The sequence below is a fragment of the Mirounga leonina genome, unplaced genomic scaffold (assembly GCF_011800145.1).
Source record: "Mirounga leonina isolate KUSES-001 unplaced genomic scaffold, KU_Mleo_1.0 Mir_152, whole genome shotgun sequence".
In the NCBI taxonomy this organism is placed as follows: Eukaryota; Metazoa; Chordata; class Mammalia; order Carnivora; family Phocidae; genus Mirounga; species Mirounga leonina.
In genome coordinates, this window is record NW_023270380.1 from 15,112,967 (window position 1) to 15,137,380 (window position 24,414).

Below are 24,414 nucleotides of genomic sequence, written 5' to 3' on the forward strand. Positions count from 1 at the left end.
CCAATTTTCAAGATGAGGAGGCGTAGCCCTACGTGTGAAATCTCCTGCCTGAAGGTCACAGGGCTACAATAAGATTCAAACTTCTGTTTGAATCCATCATCTGAGCTCCATACTAAACAACCTTCTTTGGAAAGAATGGAAAAACTGGGGACTCTGTCTTTACCCTCCTGAGTGGGTCACTAACCTCATTTCTTAGAATATCTGTTATCCCTGGAAGAGTCACAATCCCCATTGGCCTACATGGCCGATATTGTTTAGTTCTAGCCAGCAACCCCATGATATTAGCTTTATTAGTTTCTGTGAACAGATGACTAGAAATGGTGAGGCAGTCTGGGGAGGGTGAACTGATTTGCCCCAGCTCGTGTTTCTAAACCAATGTTACAGAACTCTAAGCTCCTTTCACAGGAATACTTTTCTCTCAAGACTTGAAAGGTGCCTGGTTTTTCTCATTCGGATCTTCATTGCCATTTAAGGGGAAAAAAAAAAATACTATAAACTGCTATGAAGTTATACTTCTTTCTTGTCATTTTCTTTTCAGTGTTAATAAATGATGTCTCACTATGAGAAAGAGGAATCATGATTTTGCTTGTATAAAATTTTCATTCAATAATATGCATCGGGTGCCCACTATATGCCTGGAATTATAGTAATGGAAGATAGGTTTCCTATCCTCACGGGGCTTATGCTTTGATGGGAAATTGACATGCAATGAAAATAGTATTTATTTTTCTCTGAAGAAAAATAAAGCATAATGAAGGGCTAGAGGTTGAAGATGGTTCTACCATCTTCTGGATGGTACAATCAGAGAAAGCCTGCTTCCATAGAGAACATGAAAGCAGCTAAGAGAGAGGCATGATTCCGGATTTTCTCATGTGTAATCAGCTATTATTTTCACAAAGGCTAAATGTGTATAAACCCCTTTTGCAGAAGTAAATCCGACACTGCATGACTGATATTCCAAGCATACACGTTGAGCACACTGAGAATCACCTTCTCTATAGGACATTGTACATGACACGCAAAAGTTAAGTTTGTGAAACTGTAAGAAATAATTGTTACAGAGCACACATGTTTTCATTATCGGAGAAGCACTCAGAATTCCATCTGTGCTTTTCCTACTGTATTTGACACATAATTACAGAAAGTTTAGCTGTTATCTGAAGCTTCTTCTGGCAACTTGGAAGTGAGGGATACTTTGCTAGAGAGAAGCAGTGATAATTGACATCTGTCAGCCTGAACTCAAGGGAAGACACAGAATAACAAGTATGTGCCCATATGAAAATTATGAAATGACGTCAGGCTAGGTTTGGGTCGCTCAGAGTGAACTAGAAAGGCATTGTAATAATCCTCGATAGCATTCAGAATATTATTAGAGAACTGCAGCTTCACAAAAATAGTCACAACTTTTTCTGAGTCAAAAGTGACGTGTTCAGTGTACAGCGATCAAAAGGTACAATGTGGCATTTATTCTAGAAGAATCCAAATATGTATTGTTTAAAATTAGTCTTCAGGGTTTTTGAAAGAATAAGTGTGAGCCACCTAGATACATCACTTTGAGAAATAGCATTCCCTGGACTAGCTGGATCACTGAGATGAGGTTTTTGAATAATTTAGGGCCACAAAATCAAGATATATGCTCTAATAATGAATGTTAGGATTTGTTTCTTATATGCAGTGTTTTGAGGTTATGTTGATGCATCAGTCAAAGCATCCTGAGTAAGATCTTATCACATCTCATTTCCATACCTATTCGCAGGCACTCTCAGAAGCTCGGCGTACATTAGATGAAGCTATCTGTTTCAGGAAAAGGGTAACCTGAATTATTAAGATGGTATTTTATAATATATGTTCAATCTGAACCCTGTAATGATTAAAAGGACCTCATTCAATAAAATTATAGCCAACTGAAAATAAATATGTAAGTAAACAAAAATCCATTACTCTGTGAGATCTTCTATCTTCTTTTCCACCAGAGTTGGGGGCACGTTGGAAACAATGACCTGCATGTCCAGCTGATTGACCACAGAAACCTGCAGGGAGGAAACCAGAGCCTGTTCAGAACTCACCAGCACTTTTTTCTTTTTTAAATTTTGTTCAGTTAGCCACTGTATAGTACATCATTAGTTTTTGATATAGTGTTCAATGATTCACCAGTTGCATGTAACACCCAGTGCTCTCATCATATCACGTGCCCTCCTTAATACCCATCAACCGGCTACCCCCTCTCCCCAGCCCCCTCCCCTCTGAAACCCTCAGCTTGTTTCCCTGGGTCCAGAGTCTCTCATGGTTCTTCTCCCTCTCTGATTTCTCCCCAGCACTTCTATAACCAAAACACAATGCTTCCATTACTTCCCTACTGTACATGGACGCGTGGAACCAGTGGTTTCCCATTTGTAATGCAGGAATGAATGGTATCTTCAGGTACACAAGCACCACTAGATGTTAGGGCAGGTGGAGACTGATGCACTATCACTATTTACTTAGAAGTAAGTCTAACTTACTTGGACGTCCAGTGTGGTTGGTTTGTGTTTGTTTTGTTGGTCATTTTCTAAGGTATGAAAGAAGATGTGTTTATTTTTCTAATTGGGTTATTGAAGAACACTCAGGATAATGGAAAACACAGGTTTTACAAATCTCGAGAGATCACTTATCCAGTGTGACTAAGAAGCTGAGATACGACCGGCTCAAATAATTCATTCTATGAGATCGTCATATATAGTCTTCGTGTCCGCTTGAGCCAATTCCATGTTTGTGGGAATAAAGAGACAGATATATACATATTTACGTATGGGACTAAAATGAGCTAATGTAGCAGCTTTTTACAAATCATTTCTATTCTGCTAACATTTATGGAATTCCTTCTGCGATCTTATTTAGAAAAATTAAAAAAGCAGTATTTATGTAATAGATAGTGTGTATGACCAATCATTTACTGTTTTCCCACAATACTCCATAGGTTTTCACTCATTTAATTCCAAATATGACCATATCAGGTAGTTATGACTATCATTCCACTTTTTATTTTTATTTATTTATTTGAAGATTCACTTACTTATTTTAGAAAGAGAGAGCGAGTAAGCAGAAGACGGGCATAGGGAGAGGGAGAGAATCTCAAGCAGACTCCACACTGAGCAAGGAGCCTGATGCAAAGGCTCCATCCCATGACCCTGAGATTATGACCTGAGCTGAAATCAACAGTTGGATGTTCGACTGACTGAGCCACCCAGGAGACCCCCATTCCACTTTTTAAATAAGAAAACTAATAAAGAGGTTTTTTATCCCTAATGAATATTGCCATGTGGGAGAAAAGGTCCAGATTTGCTGGATCTTTCTATTTTTCAAGAGAAGAAATCCAAAATATTATATGAAATATCTCAACTAAGTGGAAATCTTTCAAACCATGTGTAAGTCTCATAATTCATGTGTACAGACTATATTAAGTCAGGGGTGTGATTACCACCTATGAGCAAACAGTTCACACCAGCAGTTCCAATCCTGTACCGCTAACTCATTATCGGCAACTGGGACCGTATGTCCAAATTTCCCACAAACATGGGCATGGTTCCTGATTGTGGCTTTACCACAACAAAACAAAACAAAACAAAACAAAACAAAACAAAACTGACTTCATTAGAAAAAGGGATTAACACACTTTTTGAGTAACTTTGTCTTTTTTTATGGGTTCCCTTTCTTTCACAGTCTCAGTCTGAATAAAGAAACTCTAAAGAAGGTCAAAGACAAAAGGTGGAAGGAGCTTGAGTCCCTAAATCTCCATTTTCTGGAATGCTGTCAAGAATACCAACCAACCATGTACACTCTTGGTGTGGCCCAAGAGAGAAAAATAAAATTTGTTAGGTTAAGCCCCTGAAATGTTTTGGAATTTTGTGTTACAAAATCAGCCTACCATGACAAACACCACCCAGGGCTCTATTATGTATGAGTGTTAGATTCTTAGTAGTTGTAGGGCAACAAAAAACTAGAATGTTATATGCGGGTGCAGGGAAGTGGTAGGATTTCCTTTCCTATAATTATGTTTTGAACTTTCAGAAGCTCATTTACAAGTAATCTTTCGGAAAAAAATCAATTCATGTGCTAGGGACTCTATTTGGGAACAAAATTTTGCCTTGACAATAGTAATAACTCTATCATTTGCCTTTTAAGGACAGCTGGTAATTTCTCTTTATACAGAAGGATAAAGTACTTACTCAAGGGAATTTTTAATTTGCTAATGAGTTTTGGGGTTAAATTCTGACTGAACTAACAAAATGAATTAAGATTTAAGATCCTCCAGGGGCGCTTGGGTGGTTCAATCAGTTAAGCATCTGCCTTGGCTTAGGTCATGATCCCAAGGTCCTGGGATTGAGCCCAAGTGTTAGGCTACCTGCTCAGCAGGGAGTCTCCCTCTCCCCTCTGCTTGTGCTCTCTCTCTGTCCAATAAATAAATAAAATCTTAAAAAAAAAGATTTAACTTCCTCCAGAATATATACATATTAAGCTTACAATTTACCAAAAAGATTTTTTGATCTTAACTTTTGAACACATACTTTTGTATTAAGATAAAAAATAATGTAGTTATAATTCTGATAAAGTAACAAAATTCAGATTGCATGTAACTCCAAAAGTATTTGTCTCAGACGAACCTATAAATAGTTATTTTAGAAGTTTTAAATCTCCTTAAAGTATAATTATGATTTATGGAGAACACATACATTTTTCACTATGCCGACCAAGAAAATAAGCTAATATAGTTTAAATTTTGATCTTTCAAAGAAATGCTACATTCCTGAATCTTGGCTTCATCTATCATCTATAATAAAGGTATTTAAATGTTTAAGATTCCTAGATTTTGTTACTTTTCTAATACAATCTTTATGCAAATATTTCTGTAACTACACATCAGTTTATTATACCAACCATAACAATTGTGCTTATAAAATTCTACTTATAAAGACTTTTTAAAAACATATTTCTATGATTTGGGGATCAATCTCTGTAACGGATCAAAGGGACAAGCGACAGTCTAAAGAAGGAAAAGTAACATTTGTGAAGCACAACGTTCTAAAACCAGAGAGCTTCCTATTTTACATATTCTATTATTTCTAAGTCCTTTCAATCCTTCTTCATAAATTTCTTAGCTTTCCTTTTTTCTTCCTTTCCACTCATTCCCACATAGTTTAGACAGTGCTGTCCAATAAAAAAATTAATGTAAGCCACACATACATGCCAGACACGTAATTTTAAATGTTCTGGTATCCACAATAGAAAGATAAAAAAAATAGTCAAGGTCATTTAATAATACACTTAACCCAATATATTAATATATTATCATTCTCACAAATAAATACCAAACTACTTATTAAGGAGACATTTTGCATTTTTTTATACCAAGTCTTTGAAACCCAGTGTGCATTTTATGCTTATGATACATCTCAGTGTGACAAAGTCACAAAAGCAAGTGCTCAGTAGCCACAGAGGACAAATAACTCACACTCTGGGCGGCAAAGTTCTAGACACTCTCACCATCTCTTGCTTAGACTGGTCACTGTCTCTCCTGACCGGCCTCTGGTGCAATCTCACTTCTCTTGAAAAGGAAGAACAGCTTAATAATCTTTTTTAGATAGCTCTGTACAGTCTTTGATACCACACCCAAACTCAAGCAGGAGTCGGAGATTAATTTTGATATGAAATTGAAAATTGGGTTTAATTACGTTAAAACCCATTTCTCTGTCTTGCACTTTGAATGGGTCTTTACCCACAGTGATGTTTTCACATCATGCATTGGTCATTTGAAAAATATTGGTTCATTGAATAACACAGATTTGTCAAATACTGACACATTACATTATACAATATCAAGAAAAAAATCACATTCTTTACAATGACCACTGATCTCATGGTCTTTAAATAATGGGAAGCTGTCAAGATCACAGTGGTGAGTGCATACAAGTTTCCAATATTCTACTTTGTGCTTTTAGATGTTATCATTAGCAGCAAATACTGTCAGTTGTTTTCCTTAAATTGGCTGTCTCACTTTGTTCATTTTTGTGTAAATGTCTAGCAAATATTCAAGTTTAAATAACCATATTTTATCTCATTTTTTTCAAATAAAAAGCTATTCCTTAAAAAAAAAAAAACCAGCAAATTCAGCTTTCACAGAGCTTTTCCTTGAGACTACCATTATACTTCCTTTCACAGCAGAAATGCTTTTTGCATACTTCCCATTTCATTTCAGAAAATATTGAAAACGTGTTTAGTCAAGAGTGGAGATTTGTTAAAACTAATAAGTTTTACTGCTTATGAGTGAGGGCAGTCTTCAGGCTTTTTCCCCCCCCTTTCTCTTTGTGTATGGCTATGAAGGATACAATGATTCAAATACAGTATCGTAAAAAGTCAAACAATGCCCTAACATTCTCACTAAAAAAGGTCTGACCCTACTGAACCCTGAAATGATTTGGGGGATCCTCAGTGTTCCATGGTCCACACGTCGAGAGCCGCTAACCTACACTGTAAGAGAGAGGCCATTCATCCACTGAATAGGCATTGAGTGCCCGCTGTATGTCAGGAATTATTCTGGGCACTTGAGATACCTCAGGGAATAAAATAAAACAAAAAACTCTCGTCACGGAGTTTTCATGGGAAAATACGAACATGAATATGGTAAGTCCACTGTAAAGAGCAAGTAGTAAAGAGGTGGAAGTGACACGGTAGGGATGCAATGCTAAACTGGATGGTCGGAGTGGGCTTCCCTGTGAAATACATCCTTGCAAATACTTGGATGAGATGAGGGAGCTAGTCATGAACGCATCTGGGGAAAGAACATTCTAGACAGCAGTACTGCAAAATCTCTAAAGTGAGGACATGTCTGGCTGTTTGGAAATCAGCAAATTGGCCAATATTACTGGGTCTGAATGAGTTAGATGGAAGATAGTAGAAATGAGGTCATTGAAGGCCTTCTGACTTCAGAAGGTCATCTTCTGCAATGACTTAACTTCTCAGAAAGAACCTCTACATCAAAGTCTTATTTCTCTCCACATCTCCCTTCTCTTGACTTACCATAAAGATTGTTTTGCTGGGAAGTTTTCCATATATGTATGTGTGTGTGTGTGTGTGTGTATAAATGGTTTATAAATATATCACATTATGATTACCTTGAAATAACTCTTCCTACATTTATTTTGGGTAATTTTAAATTTTTTTTTTTCTTGAGATTTTATTTATTTGCGAGAGAGACAATGAGAGACAGAGAACATGAGAGGAAGGAGGGTCAGAGGGAGAAGCAGACTCTCTACCGAGCAGGGAGCCCGATGTGGGACTCGATCCCGGGACTCCAGGATCATGACCTGAGCCGAAGGCAGTCGCTTAACCAACTGAGCCACCCAGGCGCCCCTATTTTGGGTAATTTTAAAGGTATACTTTTAAATTTCCACACAACAGTTTACAGAATCCAAATGAGAAACCCATAAACTTCACATTGCTCATGTACATACTACATAGATAATTTATATAGTTATATCTTACCTATGTTATTGTGGTATTTCTTTTTAAGATTTTATTTATTTATTTGAGAGAGAGTGAACGAGCATGAACAGTGGGGAGAAGCAGGGGGAGAAGCAGGCTTCCCGCTGAGCTGGGGCCCAATGCAGGGCTCCATCCCAGGACCCTGAGATCATGACCTGAGCCAAAGGCAGACGTTTAACCAACTGAGCCACCCAGGTGTCCCTGTTATTGTAGTATTTTAATTATCCTTAGTGTAGTGACTTTGCTGTCTATCCTGACGGCACCGCATTGTGTAGTCCTGAAATAACAGGAAGGGAAATAGCAACATTATGGACATCAGGTTTATAGATCTTAACTCGATTAAAGACTTATGTCAACTTTAAAGTCTTCTGTCAAAAGCTTCTTGGCTTAGATCAGCCTTTGTTTATTCTAGTGCAGCTTTCTGGCTCTAACTGAGGACATCCTGGCCTTCATGCCCACCACAGTCATGGTGGTTGGTCTTCATGATTTAGCAGAAAAATGTGATCTGTGATGTCTACATATATGAGAAGGTTAAACTCGTTCAGAGAACTGCAGGGAGCTGTGAAAATGAAGACCTAATAAGATGTAAACAGCAAAAGAAAAATTATACTTGATTCTGTCTTCCTGTGACAAGTATTTCCAGTAATAATTATAAATTATAATGTTTACTAGATTCATCAAAGTCCAAACAATCCACGCTTCCAAGTTGGCAGAAATTCCATAGTACAGAAGCATTGGTGTTGAATATTTTGAACAAACAGTAATATCAAACTGCCCTTGGGAATACTCTACCAGGGAGATTGTGTGCCACCTCACACAAAGAAGAGGAAAGTGGTATTCTCGACTGAAGCCAAATATAACTGAGTCAAGGATCATCGATGCCATCACTGGGGATCTTGGTAAAAGAAGGAAATTACATCTATTGGAACATAAATTTGCTCCAAAACATTTCCTTTCATTTTCTTAATTACAAAAGGTCTGAAAGGAATTTAAACAGTAATAAAAATTCCATCCATTTTAATTTCTACAGCATATGGCGAAGCATTTTAAAACTGGCTCCAGCCAATTCTATACTAAAAATGCAATCTACAGGGGCACCTGGGTGGCTCAGTCATTAAGCATCTGCCTTCAGCTCAGGTCATGATCCCAGGGTCCTGGGATCGAGCCCCACATCGGTCTCCTTGCTCGGTGGGAAGCCTGCTTCTCCCTCTCTCACTCCCCCGGCTTGTGTTCCTGCTGTGGCTATCTCTATCAAATAAATAAATAAAATCTTTAAAAAAAAATGCAATCTACAGACCAAATGGAAATCCAACACTTGTGGAAATGTTGTCGCAGCCATATATGAAAACATATTATGATGTATTTCCCAAATGTCAAAAAATACACAGCCTTAAAGCTATACCTTTCATATCCCAAACCAGTGGCTACTAACAATCTGGATGGAAAGTAATCACATTTATGTTTTAGAAAACCTATTTCGAATAAATGTAAAAGTTCCGTGAGTTGGAAACACTGGCCACAGACTAGCAGGTGCACGTGCCTCCCCTAATCCGGATGTCTATCTACTTACCAGAACATCCGCTTTGCCACTCAGTCCCTGCCCATAGTTGTCAGTTGCGATGACTTGGAATTTGAAGTAGGACCTTCTCATGTTGTGGAAGAGCATAGCAGTTTTGATGAGCCCCGTATACGTTTCCACCACAAATCCTTCTTTTCCCTCTTTAATGGGTGGAATGATGAGTCGGTAAGCCATGGCACTGTAATTGCCAGTATCTTTGTCAGTAGCCTAGGAGGGAAAAAAACACAGGGTATAAATAAGCAGGAAAAAAAACAACCTATATTCAAGGGCTTATTTCTGTTTGTAGACTGATGTTCTTTCGTAGTAACACAATACAACCCTCCTATAAGTCTATTGTTCTGGGTATCATTATGTAGATTAACAGGCTTTGTGTCCACAGGGATGAGTGGTTGTTATTAGAATGATAATAACTACCCAACTGTGAATAGGAAGGACACAGACTCTGTTATAACCCAGTCCAGCCTGGTGAATTAAGTGTTTTGATTGGCATGTCTAATGGGTTCAACTCTGGGCTGTGATCCAAATTGGTTTAAGGATGGGACTGACTGTTTACCTAGCCATTGTCTTGTGTAACAGGCAAAGCATGTGATAGTCGTTTTGATCTAACCTATTTCCAGAAGGGGAAAAAATAAAATAATGCACGAAAAGATCTCAAATGACAGTGAGAGAAAAGTTAAGAGCTCTTAGCCAGTAACTCTAGAGCTGTATAAAGAGATCCTAATTAGTTAATGCCATATCATAATTAGAGAAGGTTAGAACACTAATCCAGGTTCCTTTTTAATCATTCTATATCCCAATTAGCCAGATTTGTTCCTAGTTTTAGGTACTTATGATCTACATTTAAGGTTTCTTAACATTGAAGCATTTAAATAGGGAAATAGTTGTTTAGAATGTTGGTGGTGGTTTTTTTGTTTTTGTTTTTTTATTTTTTATTTATTTTTTTAATGAAGCTGGGTGTATAATCTATTAGCCTGGCTCTATGGCTTCTACTTCAGAGAATTTTTAGAATGCCAGTTTGAGAATTATTTCATAATGGAATATTTGGAACAGGAATGATAAGCAGGAGAGTCTCAGTGAATTTATACAAGGCTACATACACCTTATTCATGATACTAGATATGTAAGTTTTATATTATTATTTTCATTGTTTGGTTATTCTTATTTTTACCAAAGATATTATAAGTATCATGTATCAAGCATTTTTTTAAAGATTTTATTTATTTGAGAAAGAGTGAGAGAGAGAACACGAGTGGGGTGAGGGTCGGAGGAAGAAGCAGACTCTGGATGCAGGGCTCTATCCCGGGACTCCAGGATCATGACCTGAGCAGAAGGCAGACACTTAACCAACAGCCACCCAGGCATCCCTAGTTATGCCTATTTTTTAACTTTATGTTGATGGGATCACACCATACATTCTCCTTTCTCTCTGAATTCTTTTACTCAATTATGTGTTGTGAGATTCTAAATCTTTGTATTTTTAAATTTTTACAGGCATTTTAAATCATTTTATTTCATCTATACTATAAAACCATGAGATATACATTATTATTCCCTATTTTACCTGCAAAGAACTTGAGACTTTGGTAGTTAAATATCTTCTCAGCTTAGCTATCTCTATGCTTCAGGACTGGTCTTTCCAACTCTAGAATCTAAGTCCAGTTGGCCACATCACCCCCTTCTCCCCACTTCCAAGTATTTACAACTAACATGCAGGCCTGTGATTTTTTTTTTTCCTTTTTTTTTCTTTTTTAAGGATTTTACCTATTTATTTGACAGGGAGAGCACAAACAAGGGGAGGGGCAGAGGGAGAGGGAGAAGCAGGCTTCCTGCTGAGCAGGGAGCCCTACTTGGGACTGGATACCAGGACCCTGAGATCATGACCTGAGCTGAAGGCAGACGTTTAGCTGACTGAGCCCCCAGGCCTGTGCTTTTCAAAAAAATTTCTAATTTTTTATAATTTGAGTATAGTTGGCACACAATGTTACATTAGTTTCAGGTGTACAACACAGTGATTCAACATCTATATACGTTATTCTGTGCTCACAAGTGTATCGACCATCGTCACCATATAGTTCTATTGCAGTAACCTTGACGATATTCCTGTGACTTTTTCATTCCATAACTAGAAGCCCTTGTCTCCCACTCCCCTTCACCCATCTGCCCTACTCCTTCTCCCCTCCGCTCTGGAAACTGTCAGTTTGTTCTCTGTATTTATAGGTCTCATTCTGCTTTTTGTTTACTTTGTTTTTTTAGGTTCTACAAATGACTGAAATCATGTGGTATTTGTCTTTCTCAGTCAAGCAAACCTTTGTATTTTCAAATAAACACCACACCACAATGCAATCACATTTAGAAAAGAAATGACGATTTTTTTTTTTTAAAGATTTTATTTATTTACTTGACAGAGAAAGACACAGCGAGAGAGGGAACACAAACGGGGAGTGGGAGAGGGAGAAGCAGACTCCCTGCCGAGCAGGGAGCCCGATGCAGGACTCGATCCTGGGACTCCAGGATCATGACCTGAGCCGAAGGCAGTCGCTTAACCAACTGAGCCACCCAGGCGCCCAGAAATGACGGTTATAATAAAATCACGGTGACTGCTTGGTACATTAAGTTTCTTTGCACAGTTCTTACTGATGAACTTTCAATTTCAATAAGCAAGGAATTTCTACTATTCCTAATTTATTAAGATAACCACAAGGTAGCTGTATTTTATTCTTAACAGGTTAGGGTGCATTTTAAATATACACTGAGGCATGGGCGCCTGGGTGGCCCAGTCATTAAGCATCTGCCTTCAGCTCAGGTCATGGTCCCAGGGCCCTGGGATAGAGCCCCGCATCGGGCTCCCTGCTTGGTGGGAAGCCTGCTTCTCCCTCTCCCACTCCCCCTGCTTGTGTTCCCTCTCTCGCTGTGTCTCTCTCTGTCAAATAAATAAAATCTTTAAAAAATAATAATAAAAAAAATAATAAAATACACTGAGGCAGGAAGGAAGGGAGGCTCGGGCAAGTTGACCGAATTAATTAAAGCCATTTTGGTTTTAGGCTGACCCTTAACCTAAAGTCAGGTCATAAAGAAAAAAAGAAAAAAAAAAAAAAAAGCAGGTCATAAAAAGAATCACAAGATCTAACTCACGGAATACCACCAGACCCCACTCCCTCTGGCAGTAAAAGCCACAAAGGCTGAAGGTTCTTAAAATTGTTCTTTGTGGGTAATTCCACAACCCCAATGATGAGGGAGCAAAAGGCTAGCTAAAGACAAAGCCAGGCTAACACCCTGCAACCTCGCCCTACAACCTCTCCTCCCCCCCGCCAACCCACTCCTGGGTGGAACATTTGTGACATTCTTCCAGGATGCTCCCAATTCTCTTTATGTTAATGCCTTGCTAGAGAGAAAAACAACCTTAACTTGACAATGGCAAAGCCTCTGGTATCTTGTAAGTCCTCTTTAGCATATGAAACTTCTTTTGAAAACGTCCGTTTTCCTCACCTCCCTCAACTCCCAAGTATAGAATCAGTCACTCCTCACACTTACAATGCAGTTCTTTCTGCCCAGGGGTCCTGTTCCTGTGCTTTAATAAAACCACCATTTTGTACCAAAGACATCTCAAGAATTCTTTCTTGGCCATTGGCTCCAGACCTCATCCCTCCGAACCTCACCTATATTCCAAAACCACATCACCAAGACAATGGGAAAATGAACTGTCCAATGTAAGTAATAAGCCCAAAGTTGAAGAGTAAGCCCCTCCCTATATGGTTAGCTAATTAAAAAAACTTATAAAACCCTTCATTAGAGGCAAACGGGGGTCCTCTTCCCCCATCTGGGAGGAGATGATGTGGGAAAAAAAGGCAGAAGACAAATTATTAAATTTCCTTACTACCTACAGCCCACCAACAAGTCCTTGAAACAGGCCTAGTGATCTTCCTCTAGGGATTCAGAGGCTCAGTGTTAACACTTTGCTAAGAGCAAAAGGCAAGCTTAGCCCAAACCGCCCCCTCCCTGCCAAGATCCTGTAAGTCTACTTTAACATATAAAAATTCCTTTGAAGCGTCCTTTATCTCTAAACCCCCCAAGATACATGTTGGTAACCATCCCCCAAGCATATGGCCCACCGATATACATCTGAAGGGTCTCAGGACTAAGGTTTTATTAGATGGTAATAAATGACCTTTTCCCAACAATAGCTAGCCTGCTCAAGGACCTAGAAACCTTGCTTCCAAAATTCCTTAGAGACTTATGCTATCCCTAACCCCCTCCCAACTTGAAAGTATATAATGGGCCACTCCTCTTGACCCCCGTGCAGCTCTTTCTACCCCCAGGTCCTGTCCCTGTGCTTTAATAAAACCACCTTTTTGCACCAAAGACGTCTCAAGAATTCTTGGCTTTCAGCTTCAAACCCTAACATTCTTTCCTACCTCAGAGAGACCACTACTCTGTGAAGTCGCTTTCTTATTTCTATACTTAATAAATCTTTGCCCCTTTCTCTAAATGTCTTGCTCTTGAATTCTGTCACACACAAAGCCAGATTTTGGGACCTTGGTCCTTCTGGCATCAAGACCCTTCCTGAAGCAAATAATCATTGAATGCAAGTTTGGGTACAGAATTAGCAAGTACAGCTCAGAACTATGTATTTTCTTTTATGATTTTTCACAGTACATTGTGAGCAGATTGTCAAAAAATGAGATACAGGGTTTTAAAACATCATGTTTACTGGATATTTTTCCAAAAATATAAAACTACTGTCATATGTATGATGTCAATAATGATTCTACTTTGAATTTCTATTTCTTTGAATGGACTTAATCTAATCCTCTTTCAATCTCAAAGATCTCATTTCAGAAAACAGGCGATGATGATGGTTGCCTGATCATCAACATTCTTTGAAATCTCCCCTCTCTCTCCCAAGTACAGGTAGCTGAATATATCAAGTTAAACAGTGAATGATAAACATGCCACTTAGAAGCAATTTAAAGCATTTTCAAGTTCAACTTTGAACCTATTCAATTTTCAGCAAACACATGATTAAGACTGAAACCCATATCAAAGATGTGACTGATCAATGTTGGGTATGTACATGAAGACATGACATATTTAAATAGACACCAAAAATACTGATAACAAAATTAAGAACACAATTTTAAATCTGGTTACAGATGTGAAAAGTGAGAGTTTCAGCACAGAGTGTACTGTACCTATTTGCTTTTTTTTTTTTTTTTTTAAGATTTTATTTACTTGGAGCCCCTGGGTGGCTCAGTTGGTTAAGTGACTGCCTTCGGCTCAGGTCATGATCTCGGGGTCCTGGGATCGAGCCCCACATCGGGCTCCCTGCTCCGCGGGAAGTCTGCTTCTGTCTCTCCCACTCCCCCTGCTTGTGTTCCCTCTCTTGCCGTCTCTCTCTCTGTCAAATAAGTAAATAAAATCTGGATCATGACCTGAGCCGAAGGCAGACGCTTAAGGACTGAGCCACCCAAGTGTCCCTATTTCCTACTTTTAATAATTTTAAATTTACTTTTTTGTGTTGTGTTTTAGAGATGTACTCAAAAACTGAGTGTGATTTAAAAAAAACATAATCACTCAAGAGTTTTCCGCTTTCCTTACTTGTAAAATGAAAAAAAAAATATTGATCAACAAGCATTATTTTCAAGATAAATATATATGTACATATGTGAAATATAGCCAAGTATACTATAGCTATTACAATTTAATTTTTATCATAATAAAAAAATTAATTTTATATCTAATGATATTTACCAATAAATATGCAAATTTAAGGGCAAAATTAATTTAAACTTATTACTCCAGACACATTATCATAAGACCATAACTTCCTTTTTTAAAAAAATATTGTATTTATTTATTTGACAGAGAGAGAGAGCATAAGCAGGGAAGCAGCAGAGGGAGAGGGAGAAGCAGACTCCCCTCTGAGCAGGGACCCCAATGCGGGACTGGATCCCAGGACCCTGTGCTCATGACCTAAGGCAAACACTTAACTGACTGAGCCACCCAGGTGCCCCAAATTGTAACTTCCTTAAAATAATCCATTAATCAATTTTTTCCAGATGCATGTTCTCCTCTTTCTGTTTTCTTTTCCACTTTATTGCTTCCAGACCATCTCTGAGTCAAGCTTGCAAAACCTTTTCCCCAGCTGAAATCCATGTGTTTATATGTAGTACATGTTCTACCCTTCCTTGTTGCTGAACTTATGTAATGAGGCCATGGATATCTGACTCTTGGTGTACCCTCTCCTACTTCGACTTTCTCCTCCTCTGTGAATTTCAGTGTTCTTGGAGATGATACAATCAATGACCATCTTCAAATTCTTAGGCATGAATAACTGATATGCCTCGCTGCATCGATTCTATCCCATAACCGCACGCCAGTCTTCTGACTTATGGAGATATTCCTCTAAGGAAACACTCCATCTCTGGAGGTGTAAACTTTAATGTATACATTTCTGACTACAACCTCCCATCACTTTCTTATTCAATTATGACTTCTCTGACACTAGGGAATTTTCAGTTCCACAAACACCCTCTCTGTTCTCTTTACTTCGGGGCTTATGTCCCTTCTGTCCCCATCATGGATGTCACGTTGGTCGCATTGTTCTCATTGTTTTGTCCTTCCACAACACCTGGAACTTCCTCCTCCAGAGCCAATGTAACTGTCAACTGGGGACTGGGGAATGATGAAGGAGAGAGCTAGGCAGACCAGTGCCTCACACAGTATCTCAGGACATCTTTCCCACTGAGTACGTTTTATTGTTATTATTTTATAGGTTAAGGAATGAAGGCACAGAGAGATCAATCACTTTCTCAACATCATAGCACAGGTGGGGAGGTCTCACTCTAATACTGAAACCGCTATACTTAATATGTCACACTAAGTACCAGGACCTGGACCCCAGTGAACACAATAGTAAGAGCTGGAGAAAGAGCATAAGAGCTCCTCCTAGACATGTCCCAGAGACAGAGGGAAAATAATAGATATGCAGGCTAAAAACTAAGCAAAGGCAGGAATACAAAAACCTTTGTGCAGTTGGTAGTTCTACATAGAGGCGTTTTGCTTATCTAGGTGAACTAAAGATTTACTTCATGAGGTTGTGAGTGGCTCAGAGAATGCAAAGCAAGACCCGAGCCCCACTTGTGGAAGTGAGTCTAATAAGACCACCCTTCCCACAATGCTCAATTCTCACTTAAAGGGCATTTGAGAAATTCATCTCTCCTTTCCAGCCACCACTGCTACCACTGCCCCCAAACTGCAAAGCAAACCGCCTGGCTTAAACTTTGATAATGAGTGCGGGGGGGGGGGGGGGGGGACTTCCTTGGAATCAATCCAACCAATACAAGCCCTCATTGGAGTCTGCAGCTTTTATTCACACACTAGCAATTGCTCAGTTCTAGGAGAAATCATAATATTCTGAATTTCTGAATTTGTAAATCCAGTGGTCCTAAACTCTACCTGAATGAACAGAAAAACCACAACTGAGAATTTGAGAAAAGTGATCTTTAACTGATAATAGCCTGGCCTCCTCACAGAAGTAGGTACTTTTTCAAAAGTCACCTCTAACCTATGCCTCAAATAATTCTAACAAGTAAGTTCCAAGAAAGATAAAAAGGTAGAGTTAAAATAATCCTCAAAATGAACAAACAACAAAATGTCATAAAAAATAGCTTGTTGAAAAAAAGCAAAGTCATACCCACAAAGGGAATTAGCAAGCAAAGAGAATAAAGTAAAGATGTTCAATATGTTTCAGTAAATAGTCTTAAAAATAAGAAAAAAAATGAGAATAGTTGAACGTAAACAAAAAGAAACTTCTAGAAGTGATGAAATAATAATGGAAATTAAAAACCCAGAGATGAAGCTGTTAGCAACTGAGGCATTGCTGATGAGAGAATTAGTGAACTGAATGATAGGGACAGAAGAAATGATGCAGAATGCCCTACAGAGCAACAAAGACCAAAAATCTAAGAGCAAGTTTGAGACAAAGTATTGAGAGTGATGAAGTTTAGCAAACATCTAATCAGAGAGTCAAGGAGAGAGAATAGAATTTTCCAGAACTGATAAAAGACAGCTATCGACAGATTTAAGAAGCCCAATAACCTACCAACAGAACAAATACAAAGTGACCTACCCAGAACAGGCAACACCCCAACCCCAACAGAAAGGGGAGTCATAGGTCTTAGCACACTCAGAGAGTGGCATGGAAAGGTGCCCATGGAAAGTTCTAAATTGTGTACCTTAAGTGAAAGGTGTGTGATTTCAGAGGAAGATCTAAGATTTAGGAAAACGTGAAAAAGCAAAGAATGTAGTAGGTGGCTGAGTAACTCTACTTAAGCATGGACTCTACAACACAATAATTATATTGTTGTGTGTGGCTAAAAAAAATAGAGTAAAATATCCAAAAACAATAATATATAAATTTCAGTGGGAGGGACTAAATTTAAATGTCCTAAGATTCTAAATAATATTCAGGATGGAGGGTATATTGGTATTTTTTAGGTATGTGTATGTTAAAATTCCTAAGGTAACCCTTATTAAATAGAATAGAGTATATAACTTTACAAATCACAAAGGATACATGCATGGGGCAAGGAAAAAATATCCACCCAAAGGAAACAAAAAGGAGAGAAAAAGTATAGAAAACAGAAGAAAACAAAACGGGACAAGGGAAAACCAAAATAAAATGAGAGAGGGTAAAATCTATTATATCTGCAATTAGAACAAATGTAATTCAATCTTCTACTTAACAGACCAGGTTAATTACACTGGATAGAATATACTCTAATGTATAATGTATCATCCCTAAAAGAAGGAAAGTGATTGGAAACATAAGTCAAAATTCATTTATATTTTAATGTAGAACACATCTATTTTCATAGAGAAATTTACCTTCCTGACTTTTTAGGGGGCAGTGGAGAAAGAACTGGTATTTTAAAATTAGTTAACAATATTAGAAGTTAGTCCTGCTGTGTTCTGTGTGACTAAGAAGAACGATTTTGAAAGGAAATTATTTGCCCAAAGATGTCACTAATGAACTTAGGTGTGAATAAAGCAAAACAGCTATGTGTGTGTGTGTTTTTTTTTTTTAAGTAAATAAACTATTATGAATATAACATGCACTATTTCCTAAAAAACTGGGGAAAATTCCTAAAGATAGTTGAAGAAAGGGAAAAATAAGTAAAATTTACAAACTGCATCATTTTTATTTAGTGCTAAGGGGACATCTAACAAGCTTGGTTAAACTAACACCTAAAACTGAAAACTGGCTCATCAAGAAAACTGTAACAGAATCAAATTTGCTAAAGAATCAACATCACTTTACTTATTCCACCAGCTTTCTTTATAATAAAAAATATACACAGGGCTCTGGGCACAGTTATTATTATCTGGGAGAGGTAATCCTTGAAGATTTGATATGCAGACTTCTGGGAGTTTCTGTTAGCAAAATCAGGAAAGTTATGTCTAGACTTGTTTTAAAAGAATGAAAATCAGAAATGAATATTATAATTATACCTGCTGTAATTATATTTCTAAATGAAAGCTAAGACACAGGAAACCACTTACGCATTTCTAAGACCTCATCTGGAAATTTTAATGCACACAGGTGCCCAACATTAAGGGAAAATCACCAAATATAACTGCCTCTATCATACAGGGGTGTAGGTGAGCCCATTAATTTTGTAGCAGCATAAGTAACTGTTCCCCTCTCTTGCCTAAATGAGTACTATGAATACAGAAATATTAGTGGAATAATTAGTGATGTCCTAAGAACTTCCAAGTCCCATTAAAGTCCAATAATGCTCACTTTTAACTTCAACTTTTCAATTAGACCCCATTTTAACATTTAAAGGCGCTAATGGCTCACTTTCCCTGAAATAGAGTGGAAGTATTTTAGAATGTCAGAGTAAAAATACGCAAATCCCACATGTTCAGCTACTAATGTCAGTATGTCAAGGTGTGTTTTCAAGGGGCAAAATGAACATCTGCCATAGATCTCTTCGGCTTCTTAAACTACTTAAACTTGGCTCTTGTATTTGTAGGAAGTACACAGAAAGCTCCATTTTAAAGCACTTAAAGACAATAAATTTGTCCAACATATAAAATATGAATGAGGAAAGGAAAATGTCAGGTAGACTCATCTATTTATAAGGCTATACGAGACTTATGCAAAAAAAAAAAAAAAAAACTAGAAAAAAAAGAGGAGAGAGACTTTTTTAAATAAGAAAGCTTAGTGTTTGGTTTTTTATCAGGATGTCAAAAAAGTCATCACAGTCCAATAATTCCTAATTTCAATATGTGCACTTACTATGTGTATAGTTAAAGTCTAATATAATTCAGAGATATTCTAATGAGTAAAACACAGCTTATTGTAGAAATGACAATTTAATAATGGTATGTTGACAAGTGCAACACTGTTTGAATTACAAAGACCTTTTCAGGAATTTTACTGTTGTTTTATTATAGTTAGAATTTCCAAAGTTTACTCTTAAAGAGTGGTGCCAAATATCACACGATAATACCCATTTGAAAAATTAAAGAAAGAAACCGAAGAACAGCAAAATCTTCCTTTTATCGTTTTTAGAGTTATATACTAAAATATGTTTTATTATGGAAGGCATGAGATTCAAACATCGGGAAGACTTGGATTTATGTGATGACCGAAACACTTTTTTTTAAAGTGCTATTTTCCTTTCCTTGTAAATTCTTTGGAAAACAAATATTACCTCAAAAAATAATTGCCTGTTCTTTTCCTCATTATTGCTACTAGCATGACTCATATATATTCCTCAATCGTGCTTTGAAATGAACTCTGAAACATTTGCTCTCTTTTGATTCACGTGGAAGAGAAAGAAATTGTGCTCCATTCAACAGACGCAGTAAGAACCGAAAACACATGTACGATCTGAGCCTTCTATTTGAGAGAGGAAAACTAGCTCTTAATGTTGACTCTGAATCCTAAAATGTTCAGGATTTTTAGGGAAAGCTCAATCATTATTGAAATGTTTAAGAAATCTTTGCTTTTGCAATAATTCTGTAGTTAGGAATTCAAATCCTTCAGCATTCAAAGCAAATTAAATGACACACTCATTATTTCTAACTCGGTATTCTTCCTCAATTACATTAAATCCAATCAATCCAAACAGTTTCATCTTCTCAGTCCTCCCCCCTACCCTGCTCCAGTCCCTCTCCAAGCTACCATGTGCTTGTCCCTCAGGCTGTGGTCTCCCTGCCTGGCAAGGGCCCCCACCTACACAGGAACTGAGCGACAGATCTCAGCATCCAAAATCTCGCTCCTGGCCTCCTGACTTCCAGTCCCTCAGCAAGCCTTCCGCGTTGGACTTCTGCAATATGCCTCAGCTCAGAGACTATCTATCAAGCAGATGCTGCCCAACGCAGGTTCTCGTGTCTCATTTTTCACTCCAGAAACAGCTGAAAAGTGACCGAGAGCCCCCATCTCCCAGAGGAGGGCCATTAAGACAAGTCCATGAAATACTCTGTCTGATCCCAGTTTACCATTCCAACCTCTTGCCTTACATTTAACTCTACTTATATTTCCCCCAAACCACATTACCTAGCGTTTTTCCAGAACGATCTATGTTGTTCTATGATTCCAATCCTTTGCTTACACAGTTTCTTCTAAATTAAAATGTCTCTTGTGTGCTAGGCCGGATGATGTTCCTTCCTGCACTACATTTTGGTGTATGTACGTACACACACACACACACACACACACACACTGAACATACATAATACTGAGCAGTGTAGTCAACCTTCAGCTTAAATGACTAGTTTTCTGAAGGCCGTCCCGACTCCCCTAGGGGCAGTGTTGTTTCCACCTGCAGGTTCCTAGTACTCTATCTTACGTATTTTTTACTATTGCATTTACCTTGGCATATTATAATATTTATATGTCTCCATTACATAAAAAATTTGTTTCTTAATTATCTTATTCTTTTATATTTTGTGTCACTTGGTTTCCAGATTGAATACTAAAATCTATTTCTAACACGAAAATTAAAATTTAAACTAGGATATGTAACATGACTTTAAAAAAATCCTCTTGAATACAAACATGTTTTTAAGCTTACTTTTGTTCCCATCATTAGAATATTTAAGACAGGGTGTCCTTCATGTGTTGAATAATTTGGACCACCTCGCTTCATACAAAGATTTGAATATCTTTTCATTTAAACATCCTCCTATGGATTTTTACAATTTTAAAGCAAAGTTAATGTTAAAAGATAAATAATGGCATTTTCATTATTGCAAAAAGGTTTAGAATATGAATAATGTATAAGAAGCCTATTTATCCTTCAATTATTAAGTTTAAGAGAAAATCAGGGGAACTGGATAGCAGGGCATTTGCAAATTAAATCCAAATGTTGAATGCTCTCTGCATTCTCTCTGACAATGTTTGATTGCCCATCTAGGAAGAGAACAACAAGCACAAACAAAATGCTTTACTACGAAAAGACAAACCTTTATCATTGCTTTTTAAAGAGTCTGTCAAAGGAAAATAGAATTCAATTTATAAACCTTTTACTTTGGAAAATAAATGGAGAACTTTCAAAAATATATTGAATATAAAATACTAGGATGAAACTAATGATTAGTAGAAAAAAGCCTTAGGGACCATTAAAGTGACACTAATTATAAAGAGGGCTGTATTTACGGATTGCAATGGTGCTATTTACACATGGGACAATAAAATCTGTCTCCTTGAATATATACAAATCGCAACATTTTAATATAACACAACACATTCAACAAAAAAAGTTGCTCTCTGCAGTGTCCCTCATTTAAATTGGAGGTAATTTTGAAACATTCCTTCTTCTTTCTCTCTCTCTCTATGTATGTATATATACACAATACATATATATGTGTAAATACATGTGTACATACATATACTTATTTTTTCCATTTTGTACCAGTGTATTTTATGTTTAACATCCCAGAAGTTTGCTAAGAAGAAACAGCTATAACACTAAACTAAAATTCCTGTTATTTTTTGTTAGATGAAATTCTAAAAAGAATTGTCCCCAAAACAATATGCTATAAAGCAGAGTGGCCAACATTACAATTCCATCTTAAGATAATATGATAAAATATTAGCACTGCCAATTGCTGGTTTTTAGAAATGTTTTTATTTTTTAAAATTTATTTTTAATTTTTTTAAAAAATTTATTTATTTGTCTCAGAGAGAATGCGCAAGCAGGGGTAGCTGCAGGCAGAGGGAGAGGCAGGCTCCCGCTGAGCAAGGAGCCTGATGCAGGGCTTGATCCCAGGACCCTGGGATCACGACCTGAGGTGAAGGCAGACGCTTAACCGACTGAGCCAACTAGGCATCCCCAATATTTTTATTTTTTGAGAAGCATGGATGGGGCTATAATAATTTTGAATCTATTTTTGCAAAATTGCTTACATGCTTTTGATTTTCACTATGTTTTTTCCTTCTTAAAATTTCCTAAATTACTCTTTCTTAATTCCTAAATCATATTCATCTAATTATTCTTACTCTGTGTTATCTGTAAAGATGAAAAGTTATAACAACTTAAATGGCCAATAGTTTTTTTATAATGTGTTTAATATATCAAGTATCTGATTACTTCTTGCTTATTACAGAAATATCAGGAAATGCATATTAGCAAGGATATTTAAAAACCTATAATTATATCCATTTATAGTCATTATTAATAACTTTATATATGACCTTTTTTATTTACTATATAAACATACACTTTCTGTAACCAGGACCATATCATCTGTATGGCTTTATAACCTATTTTCAGTCATTAACCAGTTATATAGAATTTTTTTTTATTTCAAAAAAATGTATTTTATAATAGAGTAGGATTTTTAAAAAATTGTAATAAACAAGTAATACTATTCTGAAAAATAGACATATTTTTAAAGGATACATAAAATCTATAAATTGTTGTAAAACCAGCCCACAAAACACCAACATTATCAAGGCTTGAAAGATAGTTACTCGACTGTATACCTTGGCTACTGTAAATAATGTTTCAATAAACAGAAGGTGCCTATATTATTTTGAATTCGTGCTTTTATTTTCTTCATGTAAATATCTAATAATGCAATTGCTGGAGCCTAGCGTAGTTCTATTTTTAATTTTCTGAGGAGCCTCCACACTGTTCTCCACTGTGGCTGCACCAGTTTGCATTCCCACCAACAGTGCATAAGGGTTCCTTTTTCCCTGCATGCTTGTCAGCATGTGTTGTTTTTTGTGGTGTTGATTTTAGCCACCCTGGTTGGTGTAAGTGGTATCTCATTACACTTTTGATTTGCATTTCCCTGATGATGAATGATGTCAAGCATCTTCTCATATGTCTGTTGACCATCTATATGTTGATAGACAAACAGATAAGTGAGATGTGATGTATAATATATATATACACATACAATATGGATTATTACACAGCCATAAGAGAAAAAGGGATGAGATTTTGGCATTTGCAATAGCATGGATGGACCTGGAGGGTGTTACACTAAGTGAAGTTAAGTGAAACTGAAAAAAACAAATACCATGTAATTTCATTCATATGTGGAATCTAAAAAACAACACAAATGAGTAATAAATAAAAAAAACAGAATCAGACCCATAAATATAAAGAACAAACTGATGGTTGCCAGGGGAGAGCGAGGGTGGAAAATATTGGTGGAGGGGAGAAGGAGACACAGACTTCCAGTTACAGAATGAGTAAGTCATGGGCATGTTGTCAATGGTACTGTGACAGGGTTGTGTGGTGACAGATGGGAGCTACACCTGCAGGGAGCACAGCACAAAATACAGGGAAGTTGATCACTATGTGGCACACCTGAAACTAATGTAATATTGTGTGTCAACTCGGCAGAAATGAAAAAAGTCAAAGACAGTTACTAGATAACATTTATATTTGATAAAATGGTTAATTTTTGTTTGTTTTGTTTTGGCTAAGACGTAACACTGGCCAATCTATTTTTAGCCTAATTGCCTTCAGCCAGCCTGCTGCAATCCAAATAGTTCTTCAGCCAGTTAAGAACTGGCACCGACAATGATTGGGATTATTAGATGCAGGTTGAGGGTCAACACTGAAAAAGCATAATGAATAAAAGATTATATTCAAGAAAGATCTGGGAAAACGTAAGAGATAATCAGACTGGGCACCAAGTGTTCTGCATTGGACTAAGGACCCTATCAATAGGGTCTCATTTAATTTTCTTAACTCCGGTAAGTAGAAAGAACAATAACCATTCTGTAGATGACGTTCCTGAAGTGTGTATGTGACAGTAAAAATCCATAAATGTGCCCAAATCACACA

General features: G+C 37.2%; 1 protein-coding gene across 8 annotated transcripts in view; it reads right to left on the reverse strand.

Annotated features, from left to right (window-relative positions):
* Positions 1-24,414, reverse strand: part of PCDH15 (protocadherin related 15) — a 789,625-nt gene that overhangs the window by 61,912 nt on the left and 703,299 nt on the right. For all 8 annotated transcript variants that reach the window (XM_035008612.1, XM_035008611.1, XM_035008610.1 and 5 more), the window contains 2 exons: positions 9,089-9,304; positions 1,942-2,030 (listed from right to left, as the gene is read on the reverse strand). In XM_035008612.1, the coding sequence (XP_034864503.1) occupies positions 1,942-2,030; positions 9,089-9,304 (305 nt within the window). The remainder of the gene's footprint in view (positions 1-1,941; positions 2,031-9,088; positions 9,305-24,414) is intronic.